Source organism: Amblyomma americanum, chromosome 9 (assembly GCF_052857255.1).
Source record: "Amblyomma americanum isolate KBUSLIRL-KWMA chromosome 9, ASM5285725v1, whole genome shotgun sequence".
NCBI lineage: Eukaryota > Metazoa > Arthropoda > Arachnida > Ixodida > Ixodidae > Amblyomma > Amblyomma americanum.
The window spans coordinates 28,156,598-28,184,285 of NC_135505.1; the positions used below are offsets into that span (position 1 = coordinate 28,156,598).

The 27,688-nt window shown below is 48.6% G+C and overlaps 3 protein-coding genes across 9 annotated transcripts in view; all 3 read left to right on the forward strand.

Moving 5' to 3' along the window:
* LOC144105337 (protein argonaute-2-like) overlaps nt 1–19,138 on the forward strand; it is a 38,238-nt gene extending 19,100 nt beyond the window's left edge. For 2 of the 7 annotated variants that reach the window (XM_077638479.1, XM_077638481.1), the window contains 3 exons: nt 15,482–15,709; nt 16,691–17,043; nt 18,888–19,022. In XM_077638479.1, coding sequence (XP_077494605.1) covers nt 15,482–15,709; nt 16,691–17,005 — 543 coding nt within the window. In that variant the 3' untranslated portion in view covers nt 17,006–17,043; nt 18,888–19,022. Of the gene's footprint in view, nt 1–9,863; nt 10,529–15,481; nt 15,710–16,690; nt 18,847–18,887 lie in introns of those variants that run through there. The other 5 variants (XM_077638480.1, XM_077638475.1, XM_077638477.1 and 2 more) reach the window with 5 other exon arrangements.
* Nucleotides 1,836–9,519, forward strand: LOC144105063 (protein argonaute-4-like). Its single transcript, XM_077638262.1, has 3 exons — nt 1,836–1,971; nt 2,014–2,513; nt 8,491–9,519. Exons 1-3 carry the CDS (start codon nt 1,836–1,838, stop codon nt 9,517–9,519), a joined length of 1,665 nt encoding a protein of 554 aa, XP_077494388.1.
* LOC144105339 (protein argonaute-4-like) lies at nt 9,874–10,377 on the forward strand. The gene has a single exon (XM_077638483.1). It carries the CDS (start codon nt 9,874–9,876, stop codon nt 10,375–10,377), a length of 504 nt encoding a protein of 167 aa, XP_077494609.1.
* Nucleotides 19,139–27,688: the final 8,550 nt, after the last annotated feature.

Consider the following 27,688-nt stretch of genomic DNA (forward strand, 5'->3'; position numbering starts at 1 on the left):
TCGAACCCAACCGCGGCGGTTGCGTTTTTATGGAGGCAAAACGCTAAGGCGCCCGTGTGCTGTGCGATGTCAGTGCACGTTAAAGATCCCCAGGTGGTCGAAATTATTCCGGAGCCCTCCACTACGGCACCTCTCTCTTCCTTTCTTCTTTCACTCCCTCCTTTATCCCTTCCCTTACGTCACGGTTCAGGTGTCCAACGATATATGAGACAGATACTGCGCCATTTCCTTCCCCCAAGAGCAATTAATATTGTTATTAATATTATTATTTTGCGAATACGAATGCGAATACGGTTTATTTTCATGTTTTTATTGGGGGAAGGAAATAATATTGGTTTTTTTGGGGGAAAGGAAATGGCGCAGTATCTGGCTCATATATCGTTGGACACCTGAACCGCGCCGTAAGGGAAGGGATGAAGGAGGGAGTGAAAGAAGAGAAATAGGTGCCGTAGCAGAGGGCTCCGGCATAATTTTGACCACCTGGGGATCTTTAACGTGCATTGACATCGCACAGCACACGGGCGCCTTAGCGTTTTACCTCCATAAAAACGCAGCCGCCGCGGTCGGGTTCGAACCAGTACCTGTTTTACATATCGGCGGACACCCGTACCGCGCCGTAAGGGAAGGGACAAAGGGGGTGGGGGGAGCGAAAGAAGAAAGGAAGAAGTGCCGTAGTGGAGGGCTCCGAAATAATTTCGACCACCTGGGGATGTTTACCGTGCACCGACATCGAACAGCACACGTGCGCTTTAGCGTTTCGCCTCCATCGAAACGCAGCCGCCGCGGTCGGGTTAGAACCTTGAAACACCGGGTCAGCAGCCGAGCGCCCTAACCACTGAGCCACCGCGGTGAGTGTATTGTCTTTTTATTCACGCGTTAAATGCTATTTTACTCCAAGCGAAATGGTGCACCGTCGAGCCCAAACATCCACTCTGGCAAACTGATGTTTCCTTGGGCTGTAGCGGTCGATTCTTCTAAGATCCCCAGGTGGTCGAAATTATTCCGGAGCCCTCCACTACGTCGCCTATTACTTCCTTTCCTCTTTCACTCCCTCCTTTATCCCTTTCCTTACGGCGCGGTTCAGGTGTCCAGGGGGGGCGCTGCGAGCATCCGAGGCGAGCGGACGTGTGTCACATGCGCTCCGCAGTTTTCGGGCCCTGGGACCCGGATAATTTGACTGGACTACCAACACTTTAGTTGGAATCGACGCAGCAAGTAACGAGAACCACGGGGACCCAAATTTTAAGCCGGTGGGCCCGATTTTTCGGATTTTATCGGACTTGGAATTTTCCGAGTGGCGGACCCTACGCTAAGCCTAACGAGGCCTAGCACGACTACGGGACCTCGCGGCCTCCTCGGTCTCGGCCCGAGGCGAGAAGACCCGGAATGATGTCCCGACCGAACATCCCCAACTACGACCGGCCCACGGTGGGAGGACCGACGAGATTTTCGGCAGAATCTCAGATGGAAGAAGACATCGCGACGACTCCCGTGCAGCAGCAGCGGCGATGGCGACGGGGAACCAAGCCCTCGAAAGCAGCACCCCAACGCAAATTTCACAAGTAAGAACCGACACCAACGCAGATTGGGAGATTGCCATGTCGAGACGGCAAAAAAGGCGCCAACAACGCGGCGAGCGGCAATTTTTGGCGGGAAATTCCGGAAATCCGGCGGGAAAACCCGGAAATCCCCCCGGGGAATCCCCGAAGCGAGAGGAAGCGCCACCTAGGCGGAGACTTCCGCCGCTGCCGAGAGAAGACCTCAAAATAGTCCTGCGACCGAGGGGACTCGCAGTCAAGGATCTGCAGACGCACCAAGTGGCGCGGGCGGTGGTCATGGCCACCGGGCACGGATGGAAGGTGGAAGACTTGATCCTCCGACTACGCAACGGCTCGAACATCATCATCGTGAGCACGAGTAACGAAGAAGCGGCCCAGAAGATCAGAAGCATAACGCAGTTGAACTTTGGAGGCAAGGACTAAGCCATTAGTGCCCACGTGGCGGCACCGGAAGGCACGCTGCGTGGCGTTATCTACGGCGTGGACCAAGGAACCTCGCCGGAAGAACTCAAGACCAACCTCAGAACCCGCACGCAAGGAGTAAAGATCCTGGCGGCCCGCATGCTGGGCAACTCTAGCACGGCCGTCATAACCTTCGACGGACCTACGCTCCCGAAGCAAGTATTGTATTACGGCGGGGAGATGTGGTGTTACCCGTACAGGCCCACGAGGCAAGTGTGCTACGCCTGCGGCCAACAGGGGCACCGAATGGACGTCTGCCCGTTCCTGGAATCCAGAACCTGCCGGCAATGCGGTTGCCGAAACCCGGAGGACATGCACCAGTGCACGCCAAAATGCCTGCTGTGTGGCGGAGACCACGCGGTGGGCACCAAGGACTGCAAACAACGCCTCAAGCCGGCGAGCGAGCTGAGATGGGGCCCCAAACAACAGCAGCGACGCGGACGCAGCCGCAGCCGCGGAAGACGGCCGCGATGGTTCCGGAACGAGAGCCAGGTCCGGAGCGAGTCGCGGAGCCGCAGCCGAAGCCGGAGCCGGGGACCACAAGGCCGGGACGAGTCCTTCCCGCCCCTCGGCAAGCCGGGCCAGAAGAAACAGCAAAAGAAGAGCGGCGGCACTAAGGTGAGCTGGAGAGACGGCCCTCCCAAATCGCTTTATGCTCCGCACTCAAACACAAACACACAAGACAACCAATTTAGGGAAGAGATTAAGAACCTTAAGCGCGAGCTCGAGCAGAGCCGTAGAGAGTCGAACGAGCTGAGAAGACAGCTCAATGAGCTCATTAGAGAGAAACAGGAGGTGAGAACAGGGCGCTCACCACGTAGAACACCAACCCCTCCCCCTATGGAGACGCACCAAAGCAACAATGAGGGAAACCTCGACAGCAAAATAGAAAATTTCATGGCTCAAATAATGGAGCAAATGAACCAAATGAAAAACGAAATTCAACAAACTCAACAAAAGTTTGCTCTACAGGAGCAAAGCTTTAGGAATTACGTAAAAAATCAAAACACCCAAAGAGTCAATGACGCTAGAGACAGAATATTTAACGAACGAAGGTTCGGCACAGAAACCCAGAGTACAACCAACTTTAACCAATCATGGCAGAACACAGACAACAGCAATTAGAAATTTGGCAGTGGAACTGCAGGGGGTACAAACGCAAGCAAGGCCTCCTCCAGCAATTTATCCACACCCAAGCAACCCCACCATATGTAATCATCCTGCAGGAAACTAACAACACCCCCGCACTAAGGGGCTATACATGTCAGGAAAACGGCCGTACGGCAACGCTCATAAGCAACAAAGCCAACAGCACCTTTATCGTAAACCTATACAGCCCGCCCAGCCAGACCAAAGGGGACTTTATCAGACTCTTTGCGGAGGCGAAAAAGAAGGCGGTACAAAACGCACTGGTAATTGCGGGCGATTTTAACGCTAAAAGCCCAAAATGGGGCTACCCCAAAGAGGACAAAAAGGGCGCGGCATATGCACGGCGGCAGAAAGCGTGGGCTGTGAACTTCTAACCGACGAAAATCAACCGACCAGACAGGGAAACAGCGTGAGTCCAGACACGTGTCCCGACCTAAGCTTCGTCAGGGGTGCCAAGAACGCAGAGTGGGAGAACCTGCTCGAGAACCTTGGCAGCGATCACTACATTCTAAGAATCAGCCTTACGGCGGCACAAGTCAGGAGGAAGATTGGCACGGCTCGCCTAACATATTGGGACGCCTTTAGAGCGCACTGCAAGCAGCTCGAAGGAGGAACCATCGAATCGGCGGAGAACTGGAGCCAACAACTAAGACAAATCCAGGACCTCTACACCAAAGAGGTATTTAGAACAGAACAGACACCCGAGGTGGACAAGCGGCTACTAAGGCTATGGGAGGCAAGACGCGGACTCACCAAGCGGTGGAAGAGACAAAAACTCAATAGAAAACTCAAAAAGAAAATTGCGGACATTACCAGGCAGGCGGAGGAGTACGCGAACCAGCTGGCAAGACAGGGATGGCAACAGTTTAGCAACTCGCTGAACGGCGCCCTCAGCACGGCTAGGACGTGGCAGATCCTCAAGGCCCTCTTGGATCCGAGCAAAAACAAATCGGAAAGCAGCAAAGCGATACAGCGGCTAACCCATCAATACCAAGGAACAGACGAGCAACTACTAGAGGAAGTCAAGGTCAAATGCTACGGCAAAGACCAAGTCGAAAGTTATAAAGAAGAATACCGCGGAGAAGACAGCCCCACGATGGACAGACCCATCACGAGAGAAGTGATGGAAGCGGTCGCGTCGGCAACAAAAAACACAGCGGCAGGAGCAGACAAGATCCGAAACTCCTTAATTCGCAACCTCAACGACGAGGCAATAGACCAACTGACCAAATATCTAAACACGCTATGGCAGGAAGGAAGAGTCCCGGCGGAATGGAAACACGCCGTCGTCGTGATGATCCCGAAACCAGGCAAGAAACTACAGATAGAGAACCTCAGGCCGATATCACTCACGTCGTGCCTGGGGAAGCTCTATGAGAAAATAATAACCAGAAGAATCCAAAATCATCTAGAAAAGGAGCACCTGTACCCGGACAGCATGTTTGGGTTCAGAGCCAACCTATCCATGCAAGACGTGCTATTCCAACTCAAGGAAGAAGTGCTCGAAACGATGCCGAAAGCGGGCGAAAACGTGGTCATGGCCATCGACATAAAGGGGGCCTTTGACAACGTGAGCCACGTGGCCATCATGGAGGGCCTGAACATCGCCAACTGCGGAAAGAGAACCCACGACTACGTCAGGGACTTTCTCAGCAACAGAACGGCAACGGTAGGGCTAGGCGAGCTAAGAAGCGACGTCTTCCACACCCCGTGTAAAGGCACACCTCAAGGCTCGGTCATCTCGCCCGTCCTCTTCAACGTGGCAATGATTGGACTAGCAAACAAACTAAAGAAGATCGAGGGAATTCAGCACGCGATGTACGCCGACGACATCATGGTCTGGACCACCCGGGGATCTTTAGGCGAAAAACAAGAAAGGCTGCAAGAAGCTGCCACCTGCGTGGAAAATTACACAAAGGAAAGAGGACTGCGGTGCTCGACAGAGAGATCGGAGCTCCTCAGAATCGGCAGACATCCCACCCAAGCAACCCTGGAAGTCACCCTCGAGGGTCAACTCATACCCGAAAAGAAAATAAGAATCTTGGGCATGTGGCTACAAGGCAGCCGCAAATGCAGTCACACCATTAGCCTGCTAAGCAAAGCGGCAGAGCAGGTGGGCCGCATGATCAACCGCGTCTCTCAAAAGAGATACGGCATGAGAGAGGAAGACACCCTCAAGCTAGTAAACAGCCTCATAGTCAGCCGAGTTACGTACTCCCTGCCGTACCACGCAACCACCAAGGCGGAAAGAGAACAAGCCGACACCATCCTGAGGAAGGCTTACAAGACGGCTCTCCACTTACCCAGAAACACGTCAACCGAGAAACTGCTAAAATTAGGCATCAGCAACACTTTCGACGAACTCGCGGAAGCGCTGCTGGGAGCACAAAAAGTCAGACTAACAGGCATTCCTGCGGGACAGGCGCTCCTGAAAAGGCTGGGTCGGGACACTCGCGGACTGACAGACAGATACGCGGAGATGCCGGACCACCTTAGAGAAACCTTTAACGTTAAGCCCATACCGAGAAATATGGACCCTAACCTTCACGCAAACCGACGCAAGGCTAGGGCGGAGTACGTAGAGAAAACGCTAGCCTCGGAAGAAAACACAGTATACACGGACGCTGCCGTCTACCCGTGCGGGTCAGAACACGCAGCCGCACTGGTAGTCGTAGACAGCAAAGGAAGAATGCTAACGAGAGCCGCAGCAAAAGTCGCGGGCGCAGCGGAGGCCGAGGAAATTGCCGTCGCGCTGGCGGCAGCAGAAGGCTACAGAACCGGTCGCCCACTCAACATACTAACAGATTCGAAAGAAACGTGCAAAAACTATACTTAGGGCAGAGTCAGCAAAACGGCTCTTAGGATACTCGGCGGGTTAGCCCCTGCAGGGTTGGAAAAACTCAGACATAATTTAATTTGGATCCCAGGCCACGCGGGAATAGAGGGGAACGAAAGGGCGGACAGCTTAGCTCGAGGGGAAGCAATCTGAGCCGGGCAGTCACACGCCCCGGGTCTTCACCTTCAAGCCTGCGAGGGGGGATACACAGAACTTTTAAACCTATGCAAAGGCGTCAGGATTAGATACCCGCCACCACACAAAGCTCTGACAAAGGAGGAGGCCACTGCTTGGCGTAGATTGCAAACGAACTCCTTCCCCAATTTATATATACTAAGCAAAATGTACCCATCGCAATACAGGGACACCTGTCCGTGGTGCGGAGCCATACCCACACTCTACCACATCATATGGGAATGCGAACGTAACGAGGCATTTCACAAACACAAACACCCGAGTGCGGAGCAATGGGAGAGCCGTCTCACCAGCAGCGAGCTCACGGCCCAGAGGGCCTTTATAGAGCACGCGACCGGTGCAGCACGACTCAGTGGAGCCTTGGAATAGGGGCCCACCCTTGCTGAAAGAAGACTCTAGTCGCCGGCGCAAGCACGAAGACGACGGAGCCTTCGATCCGCGAATCCCTTTGGAAATCAATAAATGTTTTCACTCACTCACTCAGTCAGGTGTCCAACGATATATGAGACAGATACTAAGCCATTTCCTTTCCCCTAAAAAAACCAATTATTATTAATTATTATTAAATAACGTGTCTGCACATTCTCATTTCACAGAAAGATTCCTGTATGTTGTTCATCTTTCGCTGTTAATGAGCGGCTGCGGCGTCTTTCCGACCTCCACGAATGCCGAAATTTCCACGGTAGTTCCTTGTGCCGAGCTTCGCCGCCGGGTGCCGGTTTGTTTCATTACAAATAATTAACTTTTTCCAATTTTGTCACCCCAATCGGGACGATTTCTATGGGCGACCTTGGACGTGTGATGTCACCAGCTAGCTGCATGCCCCTCGATATTTACTCGGAGTTTGGTCAAGAAGAAAAAATAAGACCTTTGTTTTTTGTCATTTCACATAAACAGTGATCTGTCGCTTACAGGCTCCACTTTAGTCAGTCAACGCGCCGAGATGTTGTGTGACAGTATGCATGACGACAAGCCTGTATTTTTACGTCATTCTTTGGGAGAAACCGAGTTATGGTTTGGGCGTTTTTTGTTTTTGCTGTTTTAAACGGCTTCTACTCAGGATTTTGAAAACCGGTTTTTGAGGCACAGAGAAGGGACTCTTAAGAAATGTTATGCGAAGGGGGACACAATACCATGTCTAAACACATTCAACATCGCCTACAGTTGCCCTTTGAGTGGTTCAGAAACCTTGCAGGAAAATGCTTTTACAGCTGTGGCGCCATCATGGCCTTGGTTCCCCGAATAAATAAATTAAGGCAGAGAAAGAACTAGTAATTATGCTGTCTCGCTTTTTATGAACACCCCGACCAGGCAGTGCGGTTCCTTGATTTTGCAGTCGTCCCGATCGTCCCTGTCATATGTGCTCAAGATAGCACAATGCTCTGAAATATATTCCGAGGAAAGTACAGGCTCGGTCAAGAGTTCCCAGGCCATAAGGTCTGCTTTTGAGCTGTAAAATCAGGCAGACATGACACCCCCAAAGACTCAAAATATCCGTAGAGGGCAGAAGAGGTTTTCGTTCTATGCGAACCTTGATAGTTTTATTCGCTTCTTAAATGCCACGATATACAGACGAAAGAAGAAAGCCCTGTGGCCCCGAAACTTTTTACCAACCGTGTAGATAACCTCGCTGAACCACTGCGTTCTCCCGTCATAAACATCTGAACCATATATTTCTACATTGAGCACAGAACCCACAATCCCGAGCGAAGGTTGGCGAGCTCTTTCCAGCGACATTTTCACGCCCGCGTATTTCTCCGTCTAGCGCTGCAGCGTATTTTTGTTCAGATGTGTCTGTCGGTTAGATTCAGAAGTAAGGCAGCTACTATGGCCGCTGCCAGTAATAACCGTCGCTTCGGCGGTTCAGGAAACCCCTCCCTCCCATCCCCCACCGGGGGAATTCCTGAACGCGTCGGCACCCGGCGGAAGGGCCGAGTGGGTAGGGCTGGCTGAAGAGCGCCGACCTGTGAGCCTGAAAAGAGTGATGAAAGGAGATGGAAGGGCTCGAAGACGCTGGAATTTAAATTTTGACCGCAGATAACTTCGCTTGCACAAAACATTTAAAACATTCTCGCTGGAGGATATTCATGTTCAAGCGCCGTCCTTTAATGGGCTCGCTACAACACACGGGGTGCAGGAGGCTTTTCCCGTTAAGACTCACCGGAACCGGTCCTGCACTGTAGTGTAGATCGAAGACCATTCGGCCAAACTTATGTGACGCTCAACACACGAAACAGTGCATGTATACTTCTTCAAGCCCCGCTCTAATTACCACCAATAACGGCGCAGGAGCTCGAGCGAACCCTGTCCTCTCACTTCCCGCGGCAGCCCGCCCACGGCCATCTGTGCCGGACCAGACAACTTCTTGCCAACCACTTCAGCATTCAGATACCGACCGGCAGCGTCTACCACTACGACGTCGACATCTTCTGGGAGACTGCCAAGGAGACAAAGGTTCCTGAGCAGAAAAAGTACCGATGCCTCAGCACCAAGATCAACAGGATAGTCATCGAGCTCCTAGTAAAGAAGTACCGGCAAGACCTGGCCGACTGCATCCCAGCTTTCGATGGCCGCAAGAACCTGTACACGCGCCGCCAGCTCAACTTCCGCGAGCGGACATTCACAGTCGACCTGGAGGAAGACCAGAGAACCCCGAAGTTTAACATCAAGATCCAGTACGTGGCCACCGTGAGCCTGGACGCCCGGCATGGCGTCTTCCAAAAGCGCTTACAAACTGTGCCCCAGGAAGTCCTCCAGGCCATCGACATCGTCTTTAGGCACAGCCCCTCAATCAAGGTGGCGTCGGTTGGACGCCTGTTCTTCAGACTGCCGGGACCCAACGAGCACAATGACCTCGCCGGAGGCCGGGAGGTGTGGTTTGGCTACAGCACGAGTGTTCGACCCGTCCAATGGAAGCCCGTGCTTAACGTTGACATGTCAGCAACAGCATTCTACGAGTCGCTTCCATTGATCGACTTCCTGTGCAGGTTCTTCAGCGACAGCCGGCGTGTGATGACGCCCGTGAACTTCCGGTCATTGCACGACAACCAGTACGCGCGGTTGAATAGGGAGCTCAAGGGACTCCGCGTCAAAGTGACGCACCTTCCGTACCCGCGCAAGTATAAAGTGGTCAGGATCACGAAGAATGCTGCGAAGGACTTCTATTTTGAATCAGAAGGTAGTCAGATCTCCGTCGCCGACTACTTCCAGAGCCGCTACAGTCGCCTGTCGTACCCGAACTTCCCTTGCGTGCAGAGTGGCAGCCCGACGCATCCAGTCTACATTCCTCTAGAGGTGTGCGAGCTGGCCGAAGGCTAGCACTGCCGGAAGAAACTCGACGAGAATCAGACCGCTGAGATGATCAAACGCACGGCCAAGCCTCCAGCCAAGCGCTTCCAGGAGATTCGTCAGTCTGTGCGCGACTTGGTCAGTAGCACGGACAAGTACCTGCAAGAGTTCGGCGTCAAGATCAACACCGAACCTACTGAGGTAAAGGGCAGAGTGCTCGACCAGCCGTCTCTGGTTTTTTAGAACAACACCATGTGCAAGACGCGCGACGGTACGTGGGAACTCCGAGGGCAGCGCTTCTGCAAGGCGATGTCCATGACCCAGTGGATTATTCTCAACGTGAGCCGCTTCGCGTAGAAGGACTGCCTGGACAACTTCATCAAGATGCTTATCCGCATCGGCCAGGAGCTGGGCATGCGCATTGCGCAGCCGCTAGCGGTCATCACGTTCGACACAAACCGCAAGGCCATGCGGACCGTTCTCACGGAGCAACGCAATCAGCACCCACAGTTGGACATGGTAGTGGCTGTGATCACGAAAGCCACGAACTACGCCGAGATCAAGCAGGTGGCAGAAACCGAGCTGTCCCTGCGCACACACTGCATCTTGGACAACAACGTGGTCCAAAAGTGCAACGCAGCGCTCATCCAAAACCTGTGCCAAAAGATCAACGCCAAGATGGGCGGCATCAACAATAGTCTTCTGATGAAGAAGAAGAAGAAGCTATTCCATAGGTCCGTGATCGTCATCGGAGCAGACGTGTTACACCCATCGCCTGGAGACAAGATCAGGTCATCCATCGCCGCGTACGTCGGAAGCTTAGACTCTGTACCGTCCAAGTTTCACGCCACCGTTCGGGTACAGATTGAAGACTCCGAGGCTAATTAAGGCGCGTGTGGAAATTATCAAAGACCTGAAGTACATGATCAAAGAATTTCTACTGGCTTTCTACCGCACCACCGGGCATAAGCCCGACCGGATCGTCTTCTACAGGGACGGAGTGAGCGAGGGGCAGTTCTTGGAAGTCCGTAACCGTGAGGTAAGCAACTGCGCCTACTACAATACTGTACCCACTAGACGCTCATCTTTTTAATACAGCTTTGCCAGCATTCAATGTCGCTAGTGTCATTGGATAACCTTTGTCTTTTGAGAAGCGGACTAGCTGTGCATATATGTAACGGCACTGAATAGATTCCACAGCGCTATAATACCGGGACATCCAGAACATTCATTTCTGGCGACATCTTCTCGGTGTTAGTTGACGCCAGCTTGATCGTTTCTCTTCAAAAGGTTGTAAGCATCCAAGACTGAGACTTGTGGTTGGGTTTTGTGCGTACCCGCTCCGCGTCTCGCCCTTTTTACGCACGGGCGATTTTAACGGCTGTGCAGTTGTCCGTCCGTTGAACTGAACGACAGTTCGAGGTGTTAAACCCGTGCGACACGGTCAAGTTTAATGTCATTAATTACTTAGTAAATCAAGTTTTAACGCCATTGGCGCGGTGCCACGCACTCGTATTTAATGGCATTAGACAGGATAACTGCTATTTGCGACCTACAGAGTTCGCCACAACTCATTCGCCGGAGCAGTGTATACTCTTGCCCCCATTCCGCATGCAGAAAAACGTGGAACTCTTTTTGTGAGAAGTTACTATCCAGTGGATAATGGATTCATAAAGAGCACCATTTTTACCAAGAATTCTGACGTACTGTTAGCCTGTGGGCTGGCACGCGAGTTCTACTTTTACGACTTGTCAAGCAAGAGCAGTTGCATTTTCTACAAATTAATTTTTTATAATGTATTTGAACGACATTGCTGTGATACTAATTCATTAACAGTGTTTATATTCAGGTGATTAATTTACTGCCTTGAAGGCGTTATCGGCACCGTGACTTATAAATTTATTTATTTAATTAATTACTTACTTATTTATTTATTTACATATACCTTACAGGCCTCCGGAGAGGAATTGTGTAAAGGGGGGATACAGAAATCGGTGCAAAGTAGCTTAGAAGTCAAAGAATCATAGTAAAAGTGCAGCAAAACACACACACACACAAAAAATGAGGTGTGTTCAGATAAGATATCGCAATTCATAAAAAGGGGTAAAAGTAAAAAAACAACAACTCTGCGTCATGGAACAAAAACAGGGGAAATGCACAGAGTTATACAAAAGCAAAAGAAAATATATCAGGCATAAATGAGCAAATCTGCGCATCGACAGAACCAAAGAGGCAATAGCCTCAAGCTGCTGAAAACGAAGTTATACGAATCATGACTATATGAATGACGTGCAAAGCATTATCAATGAAGTGTTTGAGTAGATGTTTGGGAAAGCTGTCATGATTACCCTGCAGGGCGATGCAGTCCGGAAGATCGTGCCAGAGACGGATGGCACGCGGGAGTGATGAGAAGTTAAAAGCATGTGTGTTGCCATAAATGCGGCATAGCGGTTGCTATTATGTAATGTATGTTATAAGTAGGAAAGAGAGAGACAGAGATAAAACCTTTATTGTAATTCGGGAAAGTTGCTCGAGCAACTTCGGTGGCACCCCTAGTCCAAGGCGCCACTGGCTTTCGCTGACTGACGGACTTGCTGAACCAACTTTAGTTGCTGATCCAGGGCCTCGCTGGTAAGGGCCACCTCCCATTGCTCATATGTCGGGTTGGACACAGTTAAGTGTTTTGGTTTCGCTGTGCATTCCCACGATATGTGGTAGAGCGTAGGGCAAGCTCCACACCAAGGGCATGTATTCTGATATTGAGTGGGGCTAATCTTGTGTAGGATGAACAGGTTAGGGAAACTGTTGGTTTGAATTTTCCTCCAGTCTATGGCTTCGGAGGAGTCGAGTTTTTTTGTGAGGGGGTGGGTATTTTCGGCGCTCCAGCCTAATATGTTCTAATCAGTCACCATAGGTGCTAGGCATGGGCGTGGGGTAGGGATGAGGATCCGCCCGGTTGGGTAAATCTCGGGCTAGATCGTTGGCTACCTCATTGCCAGCTAGTCCTTCGTGACCAGGTCTCCATGTTAGTTCGTGTGTTTGGCTTAGATCGCCAAGTAGCTCTGTTGCTCTTGAGGGATGCCTGCCATTGAGAAAGTCTCGGCAGGCTTGTTGGGAGTCCGGTACGACGTGGGAGGACTCTCCTTTTTGGTCTATAAGTAGGAGGGACGTTGTAGATGTGCTGGCGGTGAATCAGTGGCATGGACGTGTTTGTGAAAAATAGATAAAAGGTCAATCTCGCGACGAATTTGCAACGAATAGAGTGAAAGTTTGATCTTTAGTTGGGTTACACTGGACTGATAACTGTAATTTTGCGAAATGAAACAAGCTCCATTTTGGACAGCTTTTAACTTCTCTATTAGATATTTCTGATGAGGTGATCAGATCGATGAGGCGTACTCTAGGTGCGGTGTGACAAAAGTAATGTAGGCTTTTTTACGCACGTGAGGGGTAGTGCATTGCAGGTTACGGCGAAGGAAAACTAGTGACCGGGAAGCATTAGAGAAAGTGGTGGTTATGTGTTCAGCCCAAGAAAGATTGGGTGAAATATGGACGCCTAGATGCTTATACTGCGTAGTCCGAGCCAATGTACCGTTTTTGTTGGGGTATGGAAAATGCGAAGTGACTGATTTTTGGCTAAAAGTAATCATCTTACAATTAGAAATGTTTAAATTCATTAGACACATTTTACACCAGTCGTTAATGCGATCGAGGTCACTTTGAAGTGCAAGGCGGCCATTAGTAAATTTTATTGGTCAATAAATATGCAGTCGTCAGCAAATGTGCGTATCTGAGATGAGAATGTTGCTGACAGGTCATTAATGTAAGTTAGGAATAGTAATTGACCGAGGAGGCTTCCCTGCGCCGCGCCCGATGTAACGTCGGAGAAAGGAAATTAATAATTTTTAAGAACGGTGAACTGCTGGCGATTAGAAAGAAAATTACGGACCCATGACAGAGTTAAAGAGCTTAATTTGAGCGCACAAAGCTTAGATATTAGTCGGCAATGTGCTACGCGATCAAATGCTTTGGCAAAGTCCAAAAAGATGCAAGTCGGTAGTTCTCGTGCGAGTGTTTGTTGCCACTTTTGAAAACCGGTACAACCTTTCCTACTTTCCAAACGGTGGAAAGCTCACCTGTAGATTGACTGCTTAAAGATATGAAGTAAGAGGATGCTGGAGACAGAAATGGTGTTTTTTAGTATTTTGAATTATTTCATCAACACCATAGGAAGAGGATACTAGGTTATTTATCAGGTGTACTCAGCCATCAAGTGTAATGTCAACCGGTGCCATGTAGGGGTAACCAAAATCTTGTACATACGGGATGTTAGAATTATCTGTTGGCTGAAAATATATGCGAAAATCGAGTTAAATGCTTTGGGACAGTCAGCATCGGAGTAGGGGGCGCTGTGAACGTCATGTATTGATATATCATTGCTGACACTATTCTGTCGTATTGTTCTGAAGGACTTGCTTGGGTTATTCTTAAGTAGCGCAGGAAGGGCTTTTGAAAAATATTTATTTTTTCGTCACAAAGGGCGGTACAATGCAGTTGTAGGTAGGTTTTATATTTACCCCGTGCGCAGGGCGTACATTCGTGCTTTGCATTTTTGTACAATCGTTTTTTCTTATTTCTCATGCGTTGATGCTTTCTTGTAAATCAAGGGTTAGATTTATGATTTGATAGCGTGATAAGCGGGGCATGTTTGACAACAAGTTCGGCGAGCTTGTTTCTAAACTGAACCGGCGGTTATCTTCTACTGACCTGTCTTGAAAAGAGGGCTTCAGGATATTATCAGAAAACACTTGAAGTTCGCCATTTATTCGATTGTAATCTCCTCTTTTATAGTCGTGTATCTGTGATGTCAATAAATCTGTCAATAAATTTCATTAAATCTGGACGTGTAGCGCCAGCTCCGAAAATAATGGCATAGGTAAACTTAAGGCTACAAACATCTGCGGTTATTTCTAGTGCGCATGTGGTACGAGTAATAATAGGCAGCGCCACCTGCTGTTGAGATCTCAGCTCATTAGGGGGTCGCTGTTAGACCAGTCTACTGACCCGCTGCATCGGCCGAGTCGGCGGCATTTCCGGCTTCCACATCTTGCTATCCTGGCTAATATAAGTACAACTACAACTTCCATTATAGTCGGATACAACTCAAGAACCAAGTTGCTTTTCCCCCTGAAAGGACTCTCTTGCAGACAATGGCGTTGACCTATTCTCACGAGCCTGCTTAGGTAACCATGTAGGAAGCGGCAGACGAAAGGGGTTAGTCTCCCCCCTCACAGGGGAGACTATTGTCACTATTGTCATTGTCACGGCGCTCGCTGCATTGTCAACCTTGTGAGAATAAGACGACGCCATTGGCTGGAAGGGGGTCCTTTTACGAAGAGAAGCGGCTTCATTCTTGAGTTATATCCGACTATATTCGAAATAGTGTAGCCAGAAAAAAAAATCCCGCGAAGTGGCACCAGGAAAACAACGGCTGAGCGGTGAAGCCGGACGCTCCTCTACTGAATTTTTTTGGCTCTGTGTGGTTGTTCATTAGCGGCATACTCAAACGTCAAGCTTGCACAGAAGCTTTAGTTGAGTGAAGTCAAGTAGGGAATCAATGCTTAGAGTTATGTATAAACCGATCACGTGATCCAGAATATGAACCGCGTGAATTCAATTTAGCGGAGTGTGCCGTGTAACTGCAGCCGACTGCTATTCATTTCAGCGTAGGTTGGAAAAGCTGCACTTCCGCTGAACTGAACGGTAGCTGAAACTGCTCGTTTAACCAGAATATCACCCATAACAGCATTGCTAAAAAAGAAACGCTGCAATTCGCCATACAGTTTTCTCAAGCGACAATTGTATAAGATAAGCATAGTTCGTGAAGGTCCAAAGTGTTTTGTTTTACATTCTGAACCAAGTATATATCGTGATTCGTCGAATGACCTTTAAACCCTGAACACGTTTTTTTTTCCGCTCTCGAATCTCCCAGGTGAGCGCCATCCGGCTGGCGTGTGCGGAAATGTCTCCCACCGAGACCTACGAGCCACCGCTGACGTTCATCGTGGTCCAGAAACGACACCACGTGAGGTTCATGCCCGCCAACGACCGCGACGGCGTGGGCAAGTTCCGCAACGTTCCTCCCGGCACGACCGTAGACTCGGTGGTCACGCACCCGCTGGACTTCGACTTTTTCCTCTGGAGCCACTTCGGCATCCAGGTAGGCGACCTCTTCTCCGTTCTTGTTGATATTGTCAGCGGGAACAAATGATCTGCGGTGTTTTCGTTTATGAATTTGCGGTGGAAATAGTCCGAGCGCCGGCGTCACTACAGTCGCGTCGCGTCGTTAGTGCGCTACAAATACCAGGAGAGCCTGCGGTGGAGGCCTTCCACAGCTTGAGAAAATGGAAGCATGGCCTCTGAGATCACCTGAGCGCGAGGCCGTGATGGAAGCTTTCCACTTTACGTTGAGGCCACCAGGAGCGCTGTGAGTGACTCTGATGTTGTCGTTCGACTTTGAGGAAGCGGTATCGGAAGTTGCGCACGGGGGGCCTCTAGAGCCAGTGCGGAATGATGCTGTCATGCGGGCGTGGTCATTAGTTTTTCTTTTCGGGTTGGCGTCTACTGAGACAACGAATGCATAGGGTTGGGTGAAAAGAGAAGCGCTTGGTATTCGGCTGGGTCTGGTTGCTCGTACGCTAAAGCGGAACGCGGCTTTCAAGTCTCCAACAACAACCAAAAAATATATTTTTTTTGAAATAGTCGTGTCGGCTTGTATGTCCCTTTTTTATGCTGTCCCGAACTCGGGACAGTGATATAGATGATGATGACCGACCAATGCGCTGATTACAGCCAGCCAGGAAATAATAGTTATTCACGGTATTTATTGGCGCGAGGGCATCTAAGCCGAAATAAAGCCAGAAACATTTTGTGCATGCAGCATTAGGAGCAGGGCCGGCGCGTACTGTGCATGATCATAGGCACTGCCGGTTTTTGTATATTGCGTTTAAACACTCTCCTTCCCACGTAATGTGTGCTAACAAAATAAGCTTATTTAAACCGCACACACCACGTCACATCATATCGCACCACAACCAGGACCACACAGCACCAGCACACACCACGATACGGCGCTACACAACCCGACACGGGACTCGTAATCTGCGCATGTGAATAAATATACACCTCGGCGCACCCGCAGGGCACCAGCCGGCCGGCCCACTACTATACCGTGTGGGATGGCTCCCAGTTCAGCGCGGACGATCTGCAGGAGCTCAGCTTCTACCTGTGCCACACATACTCCCGGTGTGCAAGGAGCGTGAGCATCCCGGCCCCTGTGTACTACGCGCACCTGGCCGCCTTCCGCGCAAAACAGCACATCGCCAGCAAGCTGGACACGTCCGGCGTTGTCAGGGAGTCGTCTGGGGGCTGCGGGGACGCAGTGTTGACCACTGCCCAATACGTGGGGGCCGTCAAGGTGCTGCAGACACTGCAGGCCTCCATGTACTTCGTGTAATAGAGGAGGTTCTCCGCTGCCCCTGCATTCCGGTTACGGTGAGCCCGGAGGCGTACCACTGACGTCATACCCAACAGTTCTTTAGAAAAGCCCTTTTGAAAGGGCAAATGTTTAAAGGCCTTTGCAGGGAGGGTGTTACATAGGGTATAGGGACGTTATTATGAGCGCAGTTTTCTTCATATATTTTAAGATTCTACTACAGCGATCAATATATCCGCAACCTCCCGCCAGCAGGCTTGCATTTTTTTTGCTATTAATGTTTTTGCTGCCGTCCAAAGCGTTCCTCATTGGTTTTCTATGACAGACTTAACTGCTCGATGCGAGCGATGGAAACACTATAAAACGAAAGTTTTTCCACATATCGGAAGAATGGACCGTGAATATTTCTATACCGGTATCGTACAGTTTCCCAATTTTCAAAATATTTGTCCAACAATGTTGGACATGTGCGCAAAACGTAGAGGACCATATATACGTGACACGCAGTGGACATCTTCTCTCGTCCATCTTGCCGTCGCACTGTCGTGTGTTCAAAGCGCAGGTGAAGCGGCATGCATGGGATCGATGTTAAAGGGCGCCGCTTCACGAATGCCCTACAGGAACATTTATTTAATGCGTTTGGTTGTAGTGAGAGACGACTTAACTGCTAAGCGCTGCTCCGCCCACATTCAGGGCCGCTGCTTCGAATTTCTCCACGACGAAAAAAAGTAGTCGGTTGTAAATTATTTTTTTGTTACCTAAACAAGAAGTTTACCACCAGAAGAAATTAAATACGCGAGAATTTTGATCCAAATTCTATGATCAAAATTTAAGGTTGTTCAATTTGGTTCATTGTAAGCTACACATGTATGACACCGGCGCTACAAAACAGGGACATGAACACACAGCGCCTGCCCTGTGTTGTGTGGCTTTCAGGTGCTTGTTTAATTGCGCTCAGTTCACCTGTGCATCTTCTATGAGCGCATAACCTAAATTTTGCGTCGAATGTACATGCGCCTAATACGTTTTTTTGTACTCTTAACAAAATGCTATTGACCAGTGTTTGGCGATATTTTCTTCTTTTTTTCGCTGCCTGTGCCTCTGCTTGCTATACTCATATATGCTGTATATAGGGCAGGCAGAGAAGAACCTGAACTAAATTTAACTGGATTTGTGCAGCTTGAGAGCATTTCGCAGCTGCACAAAAATGCTATTCAACTTTAGAAAACCGCAGCCTTCGTGACGTTCAACTGCACAGCCGTCAGATAGTTGTCATGCCCCGCGGGTATCTCTTTGCGATAGAGAGAGGGAGAAGCTCTTGAATTTAAACCAGAAATTTTAGCGCAAGGCATAAATGGGCAGTTAATTTGAGCTGAAGTGCATAGACCAGCAACGCTACAAGATATTAAATGGTGAAGCGCAATATGTCCTACAAAGGGGCTGACAGTGCTCACTGCATGAATAGTGCATAATGGTGAGAGTTCAATTCATAGCGGTGAGTTGTTTTCTATTTGCCTGTTTAGACCATATAGGCCTTTGGATATTGGAGAGCATGGATCTCGGAGTCCGTTCTGTGAGATCACTGTATGTGCCACTTGTCACTGTTTTTCAGCATTCTCTATAGATACCAACGTGATGAACATAGAGATCAAAAACCGTTCTTTTCGATCGATAACAATCGCAAACAATCGGAAACAATGAAATAAGGGGTTTATTTTCTTGGAAGAAATGCATGATCAGTATATTTCAGTTGTAGCTCTGCGAGCCTGGTATGAGCAATTATTAATCGGCTGTGTTCGTTGTTAGAGGCTCGGGCTGCCTTTGATTCAAATTCGACGGAGCAATTTCGAGGTTAGCGTGTCAGTCAAGCCGCGACTAATTCCACCTTCTCTTTTTTTTGCAGGCTCGCAAGGTGGATGATTTCCTTGCTTTTGTAGTTTCATCGGCGATCCTAATAGTGCGGGCGCCAAATTTGTTGTTTGCTGTTTGTGTGCCTTGAAATTTATTATGTTGAAATTAAAAAAAATTGGCCAAAATAGTTGGCCGTTACATGAGGTTTCCTTGTGTTGCAGTCACTGGCGCTTGCATTGGCCATGCGTTGGCCGAAGCCAGTCTGTTATACAACAACACATGCTAAAAAAGTGACAGGGTTTTAAAACGTAGTTAAACCAAATAGACGGGCGAAAGCATATGTTTAGCTTGGTTGGCTAATGTTTTTGCTTTCCTAAATGGGTTTTGCTTTGCTGGGATATTGTATTCAGGTTAAGCTGTGATCGAGGTTAAGCTGATCTGATCTGTTCGCGCCGCAGATGGATAGACGACAATGTGCAATGCACAGCACGAGAGTGTGTGGCTTTTTGACGTCTGATCTGTTCGCGCCGCAGATGGATAGACGACAATGTGCAATGCACAGCACGAGAGTGTGTGGCTTTTTGACACGAGGTGTAATCGGCTGCGGAGATAACATAGCACTCTCGTGCAGTGGCGAGCGACGCTCATCTGTTCGCCCGCCGCGGGTTCAACGCACAGTCGCGGCAATACTTGTATTTTATTTTTTCATGCTCCGAGATTACCCTCAAAGCCAAGCTCCGCGAACACTCGCTCAGCCGATTAGGCTTCGTAAACTAGTGCCTTCCCAAGCAGCGCAGGCAGTCGGGCCAATTTTGGGAATGACTGGCTTCACTCTGGTGCCAATCATTTGCCAATATATTTCCAATATTGGGCTCATTAGTTGTGCTGCTGAGGTTTGCACTAAAACGCTGCTGGTTGCTACAAGCGGGAACTTTCAAGAAGCAAATCCTGACTGCCGTTGCATTATCCGGCTTGGTGGTTATTCGAACTGAAATGGTTGGATATGAAAGTTATCTAATGTGGTAAATTTTGATATGTTGGCGCTATGCAGCTAATACGATCATGCGCCAGACAAAGTGTAAAAAAAACGCCGTTTTCGCTAAAATGTCAACGTTTCAATACTTATCCGGCTGTGTGGGTCGGCCGAGCTGACCGCAAGCGGCTGTTGGATGCGCATGCCCAGCTCCTGGACGGTGCGGATCAGCATCTTGATGTAGTTGACGTAGTTGTCGTTCTGTGCAAATCGGCACAGGTTGAGAACCCTCCAGCGGGTCGTGGTAGCTGCCTTGTAGAAACGCCGGCCCTGGAGTTTATCACGTCCGACGTGCGGCTTCCTGACGACGTTACCAAACACTGGAGATGGAGGGTTGAACACTGTGCCCGTGAGCTGCGTCGGATTGGTGTTCATCCTGACGCCGAAGTCTCGCAGCTACTCGCAGGCTGAACGACTGTTTCAGCTAGTTGATGCGGCACTTTGAGCAAGCACACGTACTGGAGAGCCCTAGATAAATTTCCACCACCTGGGGTTCTTTAACACGCACTCATCCAGATGCATATACGTCAGATGCATATACAGAAAATACATCGAGTGCATGCATAAGTATACATTGCGCATAGCGGCCGCCGCGGTGGTTAAGTGGCTGTGGCGCCCGACTGCTGGCTTGAAAGACGCGGGCTCGATGCCGGTTGCGGCGGTCGATTTTTCGATGGAGGCAAAATTCTAGAGGCCCGTGTGCTGTGCGATGTCAGTGCACGTTAAAGATCCCCAGGTGGTCGAAATTGTTCCGGAGCCCTCCACTACGGCACCTCTCACTTCCTTTCTTCTTTCACTCCCTCCTTTATCCCTTCCCTTACGGCGCGGTTCAGGTGTCCAACGATATTGAAACAGATATTGCGCCATTTCCTTTTCCCATATACCAATTATTATTATTATTCATAAGAAAAAGCCATTTGTATCAATCATGCCTACAGACAATAACAGTTACTCTTAGAGATGCATGACGGCTTTGTATAAGGCATATATAATCGCCAGACAATTTTTTTTGCGTAAATCATTGTTAGCAAGAGGGAACTGAGGGGGAAAAGGCTACTGTCCTGAAGGCAATATTCTATTCCGCAATTGTTCTGCATGAAATATTTTGATGTGCCATGTATGTCTTGTTGGGATTATGTACGTTAGAGCTTGTGCGCAATAAATGAATGTAATAATTTGTAATTTGCTTTTATCATTATTTGAACAGTCTAGGATACGGCGTTCACAAAATGATATGTTAGTAATAAAACATTATTGATAAAAATGCCATAAGTGTAGTTGACACACGTTTCCAAACGTTGATAAAATGATAGGTAGGAATTCTAAACACCCTCTTCGTACTTGAGTCTTTAGGATAATGGTGGCCAATTGTCGAAAAGCTGTTGGTAGGGCGTTTGTAGACATTGTTGGTATGTAATTAATAGGAAGCATATAGAAACTTGACAAAGGGATGATGGGAAGCTTAGTTTTCCTAAATACTTGAGTATTTTGGTTAACGGTGACCAATTTTTTTTAGACCGCTTATAGGCTGTTCGTAGAAGTTTTTGGTAAGTGTTTGATAAGGACATATAAAGACTGTCTATGTATTCGAGTCTTTTGCATAACGGTGGCCAATTGGAAGAAAACCGTTGATACGGTGTCGTTAGACATTATTGGTAAGTGGTTAATATGAAGTATATATATTAACTGTTGATAAGGGGATCACAAGAAGTATAAATACTTTTTATGCACATGAATCTGGGATAACGATGGCCAACTGTTGGAAGATGGTTGATAGGGTGTTACTACAAAGTGTAACAACATTTAGTCTTTTTGTTCGATGTCGATAGGTTGTATTAGCATTTGTCTAAACACTTTCTAAACAATGTTAATAAATTCCTCTTCATATCCTTTTTAAGCCTCTCCTGTCTTAATAATAAAACAGTTGAAAGTTTAGAGCTCGTTCAATTCGTCGTCTCTCAGTTCGGTCCCAAGCCTTTTCGTCAAAGCAAGCGCTGCCCACCGCAAAAAATTAGCTGCGGTTCAACAACTGCTGAACCTTTTTAGATAGCGAAAGCTGTGGTGTATGAGGCAAAAAGACGCGGCTTAGCCTCTAAGTAGGAGTTCTTTCTGCACACTGGATAGGCAACCCTTCCAGGTGGTGGTTGAATTAATGGTTGATGGCGAGAGGTTGGTCACGCTATGAACGCTGCAGCTGATTGATGGAGTTGTTGTTGTTGTTGTTGCCTGAAAAGATGTTGGCACATACCCACGGTGGGGGATTGGCCAGGGTTTGGTGCAGGTCCAAACAGAGAATGTCTAATCCAAGTGAATCTCAACCGACTTATCAATTAAGATATGGAGGGAAAAGGAAATCCTTAATTTGATTGAGCATGAGGAAATCGAGTTGTAAATCAAGGAAACAAAGCTGTGCGAGTAGAATTACTAATGTGAGGAATGATAAGAAAGCAAATAATTTTGAGAGAATGAAAGTTTAATAAAATAAATAAATAAATAAATAAATCTAGAAATTAACGCAAAAATCTCCAAGTTGCACTGATATACTTGTGGAGTAGTTGGCACACTTGCCAAGTGGCATGCCCTTTGACGATTGCACCAAATGAGAGGAAGACGGGAAGAGTAAACGGCAGTCCTAATTCAGCGAGCGGATTTACCAAAAACTGAATTCTCTGCCGTGCAAACCGCCGACAGTAGAGGATGAAATGATCTATGGATTCAACGTCCCCGCATGACGCACACAGATTCGTCGGCGTGAACCCCGAATGGCATAAGTATAGATTAAGGCGAGGTATCCTACAACGCAGCAGTGTCATAGAAACCTCACATTGTCTTGATGTACAGTAACGTATATTCCATGGGAATTTCAAATGTTCGAAATCCGCTGTACCAAGGATGGGCTCATGGCTCAGGTAATGGTGAATTTGGAAGCATTCATACCGGGACGTGGTCAGAAGTAGGAGGTTTGGAACGCACTGGGCAATAGAGCCATTGATGGCAGATTTCGCTAGGAAATCGGCCATAGAATTGGAAGAAATGCCACAATGTCCTGGTATCCACTGACAACGCACCTCTATGACATGACGTGGCATGAAGTACAATAGGGATCGGTAAAAGAGAGTATTTTGCGAGCTTTCCAGTGCAGCCAAGACTGAGCGGCAGTCCGAGAGAATGATGTTTTGATCAATATTGCTGGGAACGCTTTGAAGGGCCAAACCGATAGCGAGGAATTCATCAGTGTAAATTGGAGTATAATCAGGGATCCGGAGAGAGTAACGCCAATCTAGTGTTTGTGAATAAACACCTACTGCTGCCTTTTCGGCTTGTTGAGAGGCATCCGTAAAAATTGCAGCATGGCTCGGATACTGCAATAGATAATCCTCCAGGAGACAATTGAGCATGTTGGCAGGTAATTGCTTTGCCTAAAGCGGCAACACATGGTCAAAGCAAACAGTTGGTGCAGCCTGCATATCGGTGACGCATTGCAGGGACCTAAGCGTGACTGCAATTTTGGACAAAAAGTGCTCTGTGAACACAAATTGAGGAAGATTGTAGATCGGCCAATGTTTAACTAGAAAGAATGCCGGGGTTGTCAAAAAAATTGGAGGGGCCACTCCAGGCATTGACTCAAGTCCCCGTAGGAAGGTGCGCACTGTGAGAAGTTGGAAGCGGGAGTTCAAGTCTTATATGCGAGCTTCCAGAAAGAGGACACAATTGGCCAATGATTTTGGTAGACCCAGGCATAGCCGTAGAGCACGTCTCTCCAAAAGAATCAGCGGTTGAATTTTATATCTAGGGCAACCGGAGAACAGAACTCAACCGAACTCCAAAATTGGTCTAACGTAAGTTTTGTAGAGAAATAAGAGAGTGTCTCTGCGCATACCAAATTTCCTATTGCTGATTCGCATAAGGCTCGCTCACCATTTAAGACTATACTTTTGATATGAGGTCGCCAGTCGAGGTGAGGGTCGTAAATGACCCCTAGATACTTTAGGACTGCACTTGCGGGATTTGGGCGCCACAATACTGTAGACTGATATAAAGAGGGGACGCTGGAGGAAAAAAGAGATCTGAAGATTTGTTCACGTTTAGAGTTAAGTGTAACTTGCCCAGCCATACTTCCAGTGCATTGAGGTAGGTCTGCAAAAGCTGGTAAAGTGAGTGTATGTCTCTAGAAGAAGCGAAAAAGGCGATGTCGTCTGCATATACATACACCTTGACGTCACCCTGAATAGGTATATCTCGCACCAGTATGTTAAAAAGTAACGGAGACAGTACGGAGCCCTGCGGCACGCCTCTAGTCTGTGAAAAAGTCTCGGACGTAAAGAACCGTCCGAACAGAAGAATCGCCTTTCTTTTAGGAATTCCTGAACCCATGCAAGAATATAAAAAGGCGGCCGAATTCCTTCCAGCTTGTTCAATAAAATCGAATGTTCTACACTGTCATACGCTTTAGCAATATCCAAGGTGACTAAAGCCGCGACCTCTTTCTTCCCCATTGCCATCCTAATTCTACTTTCCAAATCCAAGTGTGCGGTCCAAATCGAGCACCCCCGACGAAACCCTATCTGAGAAGCACTGAAGGCTTGTACCGCTAGAACATGATCTGTTAGACGGGTGTGCATAATTCGTTCAATAACTTAACTAAATTAGACAAGAGGGAAATGGGTCGAATGTTGTCAATTTCTAACCCCTTTTTGGGATCCTTAAGAAGTAAGATTATTTTCGCAATTTTCCATTCAGGAGGGAGCCAAGATTTCCCCAGAGAGACATTAACCATATGCAAAACATCCGAGTTAAATTCTTGCGCAAGAGATTTCAACATACCAATAGAGATCCCATCGCATCCAGGAGCTGCAGGTTTGAGGCCAGAAACAATGGAAAATAATTCAGAGGATGTAACCACAGTGAAGTATTCGCGCGGAGGGGGTAATACGAATGGAACCGCCAACCGCGCCTGAAAGCGCAGAGCAAGGCCTTGTTCTATCTTGTCAAGTTGATCTTTTGCATCCTCTGGTGATAAGACCACGGACTGTGTGATCTGAGAGGTCGGAGTTGTATGGGTGCGTTCCATGAATCGGCACAAAGCTTTGCGGTTATTAGGGCTGGATAGATAACTGTTCAAATTCTCATTGTACTCCTCCTTCGCTTGACCAATGGTACTCTTAAATGAAGCCGCTAGAAATTGGCAATTTATCCAATTCCGCGGGCAGTGGTTATGAGAGAGGGTTTTCCAAGCAGCTTTTCTAAGGCGACATGCTCTCTCACAGTCATCATTCCACCATAGGGAGGGCTGTTTGTTCTTAACCGTAGACTTCACCGTGAACACGGAACGCTCGGAGGCCCCTAACACAGAGCCGAGAATTCGGTTAGCGCGATCCAAGTTATCCGATGATGCAATGGAGGAGAAAGAGGACTGTACAAGTTTTTTGAAAATTGTGTGGTTTACGAATTTTCGGGGAGACTCAGCCGTCCTTGGGGGAGAAGCTGCTATTGCGAAAGAGATCGGAAAGTGGTCACTGGAAGTACCACAGTCCACTGTAGACCACGAAGAAACCTGTGCCCTGTTCACAGCCAGTGTAAGGTCAATGACAGACTGAGAGTCCGAACGCAAGGAAGTTACCCCTGGACTGTTACAGCAACGCACGTTCCTTGCCGACATCCATGACCATAGAAGCTGGCCACATGCGTCAGTCCGAAAACCCCAAATTATGTGGTGGGAATTGAAAACTCCAGCAATCACCACTCTATTGTTGGACCGCAAAAGAACATTTAAATGATCAGTGTTGTGTACACCCGAAGGAAAGTAAACATTAGCAACGGTAAGGGTAGCACACTGGAATTGCGATTTCGACAGCCAACAATTCGCAGTCTGGTGTTTGAATATGGTGCGTTATCTGCGCCCGATGAACAAATTTAGCAGAAATTAATGTTGACAAGCCTCCACCCCTACCGTAATTACGATCGGCTCGGAATACCCGGAAATGTTTGAGAGAGAATGACCTAATAGAAGTAAGCCAAGTTTCCTGAAGTAAAATTATGTCGGGGTCTAATTGTGAGACAAGGTGATGTAAATCGTGAAAAGAAGATATCACTGAACGGCAATTCCACTGTAGTACTTTTAACCCCGCCATTGTTATTGCAAAAGCAGAGAGGCCGTGACAGCCTCCTGTAACAAATCAGCTTTATGTGGAATTTTGTGGGAACCTTTCTTGCTCGGGAGGGCGGACTTCGAAGGAGAAGCAGCATCACGACGCTTCTGTGAAGGGTTCCCCAACTCTACGTCCATAGAGCAAGCAATGGAAGTGCTGGTATCCCAGGTACCACGTACGGGCACAGACGAGGATTCAGCAGGTATAGGAGCAATGGGAGAGACACCAGAGAGGCTATGAGAACTGGTTGATGGAACCGGAATGGCAACAGTTGGATGCGCAACCTGATTCGCAATAACCTGGGACAGAGCTTCAGTGAATGTGGTCAGCATACGGTCCACAACCCCTGCAAGTGCCTTCTCGACCACTGACACCACAGACTTCGTCAGCAACGCTTCTGCCTCAGAACCAGCTGATCGTGCCATGCCCGCATAAGAGTGCTTCTTACGGTCTATTTGTGAATAAGCATCTGCCCTAGAACACCTTTTCTGCTGAATAATGTCCAGAACATTCTGTTCTTCTGAACGCTTGGGACAGCCAGCATCATCAGCCGGATGATTGCCGCCACATAGAGAACAAATGGGCACTTCAGATGCACAGTGGTCTGCGGAATGGTTTTCCCCGCATAGTGGGCAACGCGTCGCAGATTTGCAAGCTTTACTGCTGTGGCCAAATCGCCAGCAATTCCTGCATTGCAATGGGCGAGGAGGTAACGGGTCGACGCGGTACACAATGGGCCAAACCTTCATCTCAGAAGGGCACGAAGCTCCTGCAAATGTAGCAATCACCGACTCTGTCAGTACACGTGAGCCATTAGCATCCCTGCTGCAGCGGTAAACTGATATCACACCAACACCGGCAGCCTGAAGGTCATCAAGTAGTTCCTGCGGAGAGGTCCACGCCGTGGATGATTCCCTTCGAACATGCAAGTTGTTCTGGTATGAAGGGTTTTACTGGTAATGACGCGAAGGATGTGCTTTGTAGCAACTCTGACATGCACTGCACGTCCGAGGATCGGCACAATATGCCTCTACGGCCGAAAGGGCGCACTTCGGATATTTCTAAATGGCGGCTGGTGACATCCTGCAGCTGTTCCTGAATCAACTGAGAATTTTTCAGTTTAATTGCCCGTCTCCAACTGGTACAATCGCCACTGGGAAGTCCGTGACACCATTCCTACTGAAAGCATCTAAGGGCAAGCTTTGCGCCGGCAGACTGGCGAACCAGTGAGCCGGACCCCCACCCGTGGAAGCTAACGACATGCCGTTAGGCCTAAGGGGACATTGCCCCTAACAATCAAAACAGCACCAAAACAGAAAAAACCTGGCCAAAATCCCCACACGTGGAACGGCCTCCCCGACGAAAGAAGACGGCAGTCCGCAGCGGTCGGCCCTCGGAAAACTGCTGAAGATAAGAGTGAAGGTCCTTGACGTCCACCGAGCAAGCGTCCGAGCAATCCACGTCAAGTGGCGCGTGTCCGCCACAACGTTGTCAGAGCTAATGCATGCAGCACACATCTCTCTACCTTCACCGCCACACACCTCAAAGCTCGATAGAAGCGTCCAATGCTGCAAGGAGCTAGTTATACGGCTTCCTTTCCTCAAAATCATCGGAGTATAGAGCGTTGTCATCGCTAACGCCTATGAACACAAAGAACACGGACGGTTTATA

Bases quoted from the DNA above. Each gene is read 5' to 3' on its own strand.
- LOC144105063 (XM_077638262.1), top strand. From the start codon at position 1,836: ATGGCCACCGGGCACGGATGGAAGGTGGAAGACTTGATCCTCCGACTA. The intron at 1,972-2,013 runs GCAAGGACTAAG...CGGCACCGGAAG, and splicing joins AACGCAGTTGAACTTTGGAG to GCACGCTGCGTGGCGTTATC. The intron at 2,514-8,490 runs GTCCGGAGCGAG...ATAACGGCGCAG, and splicing joins GGTTCCGGAACGAGAGCCAG to GAGCTCGAGCGAACCCTGTC.
- LOC144105339 (XM_077638483.1), top strand. From the start codon at position 9,874: ATGCTTATCCGCATCGGCCAGGAGCTGGGCATGCGCATTGCGCAGCCG.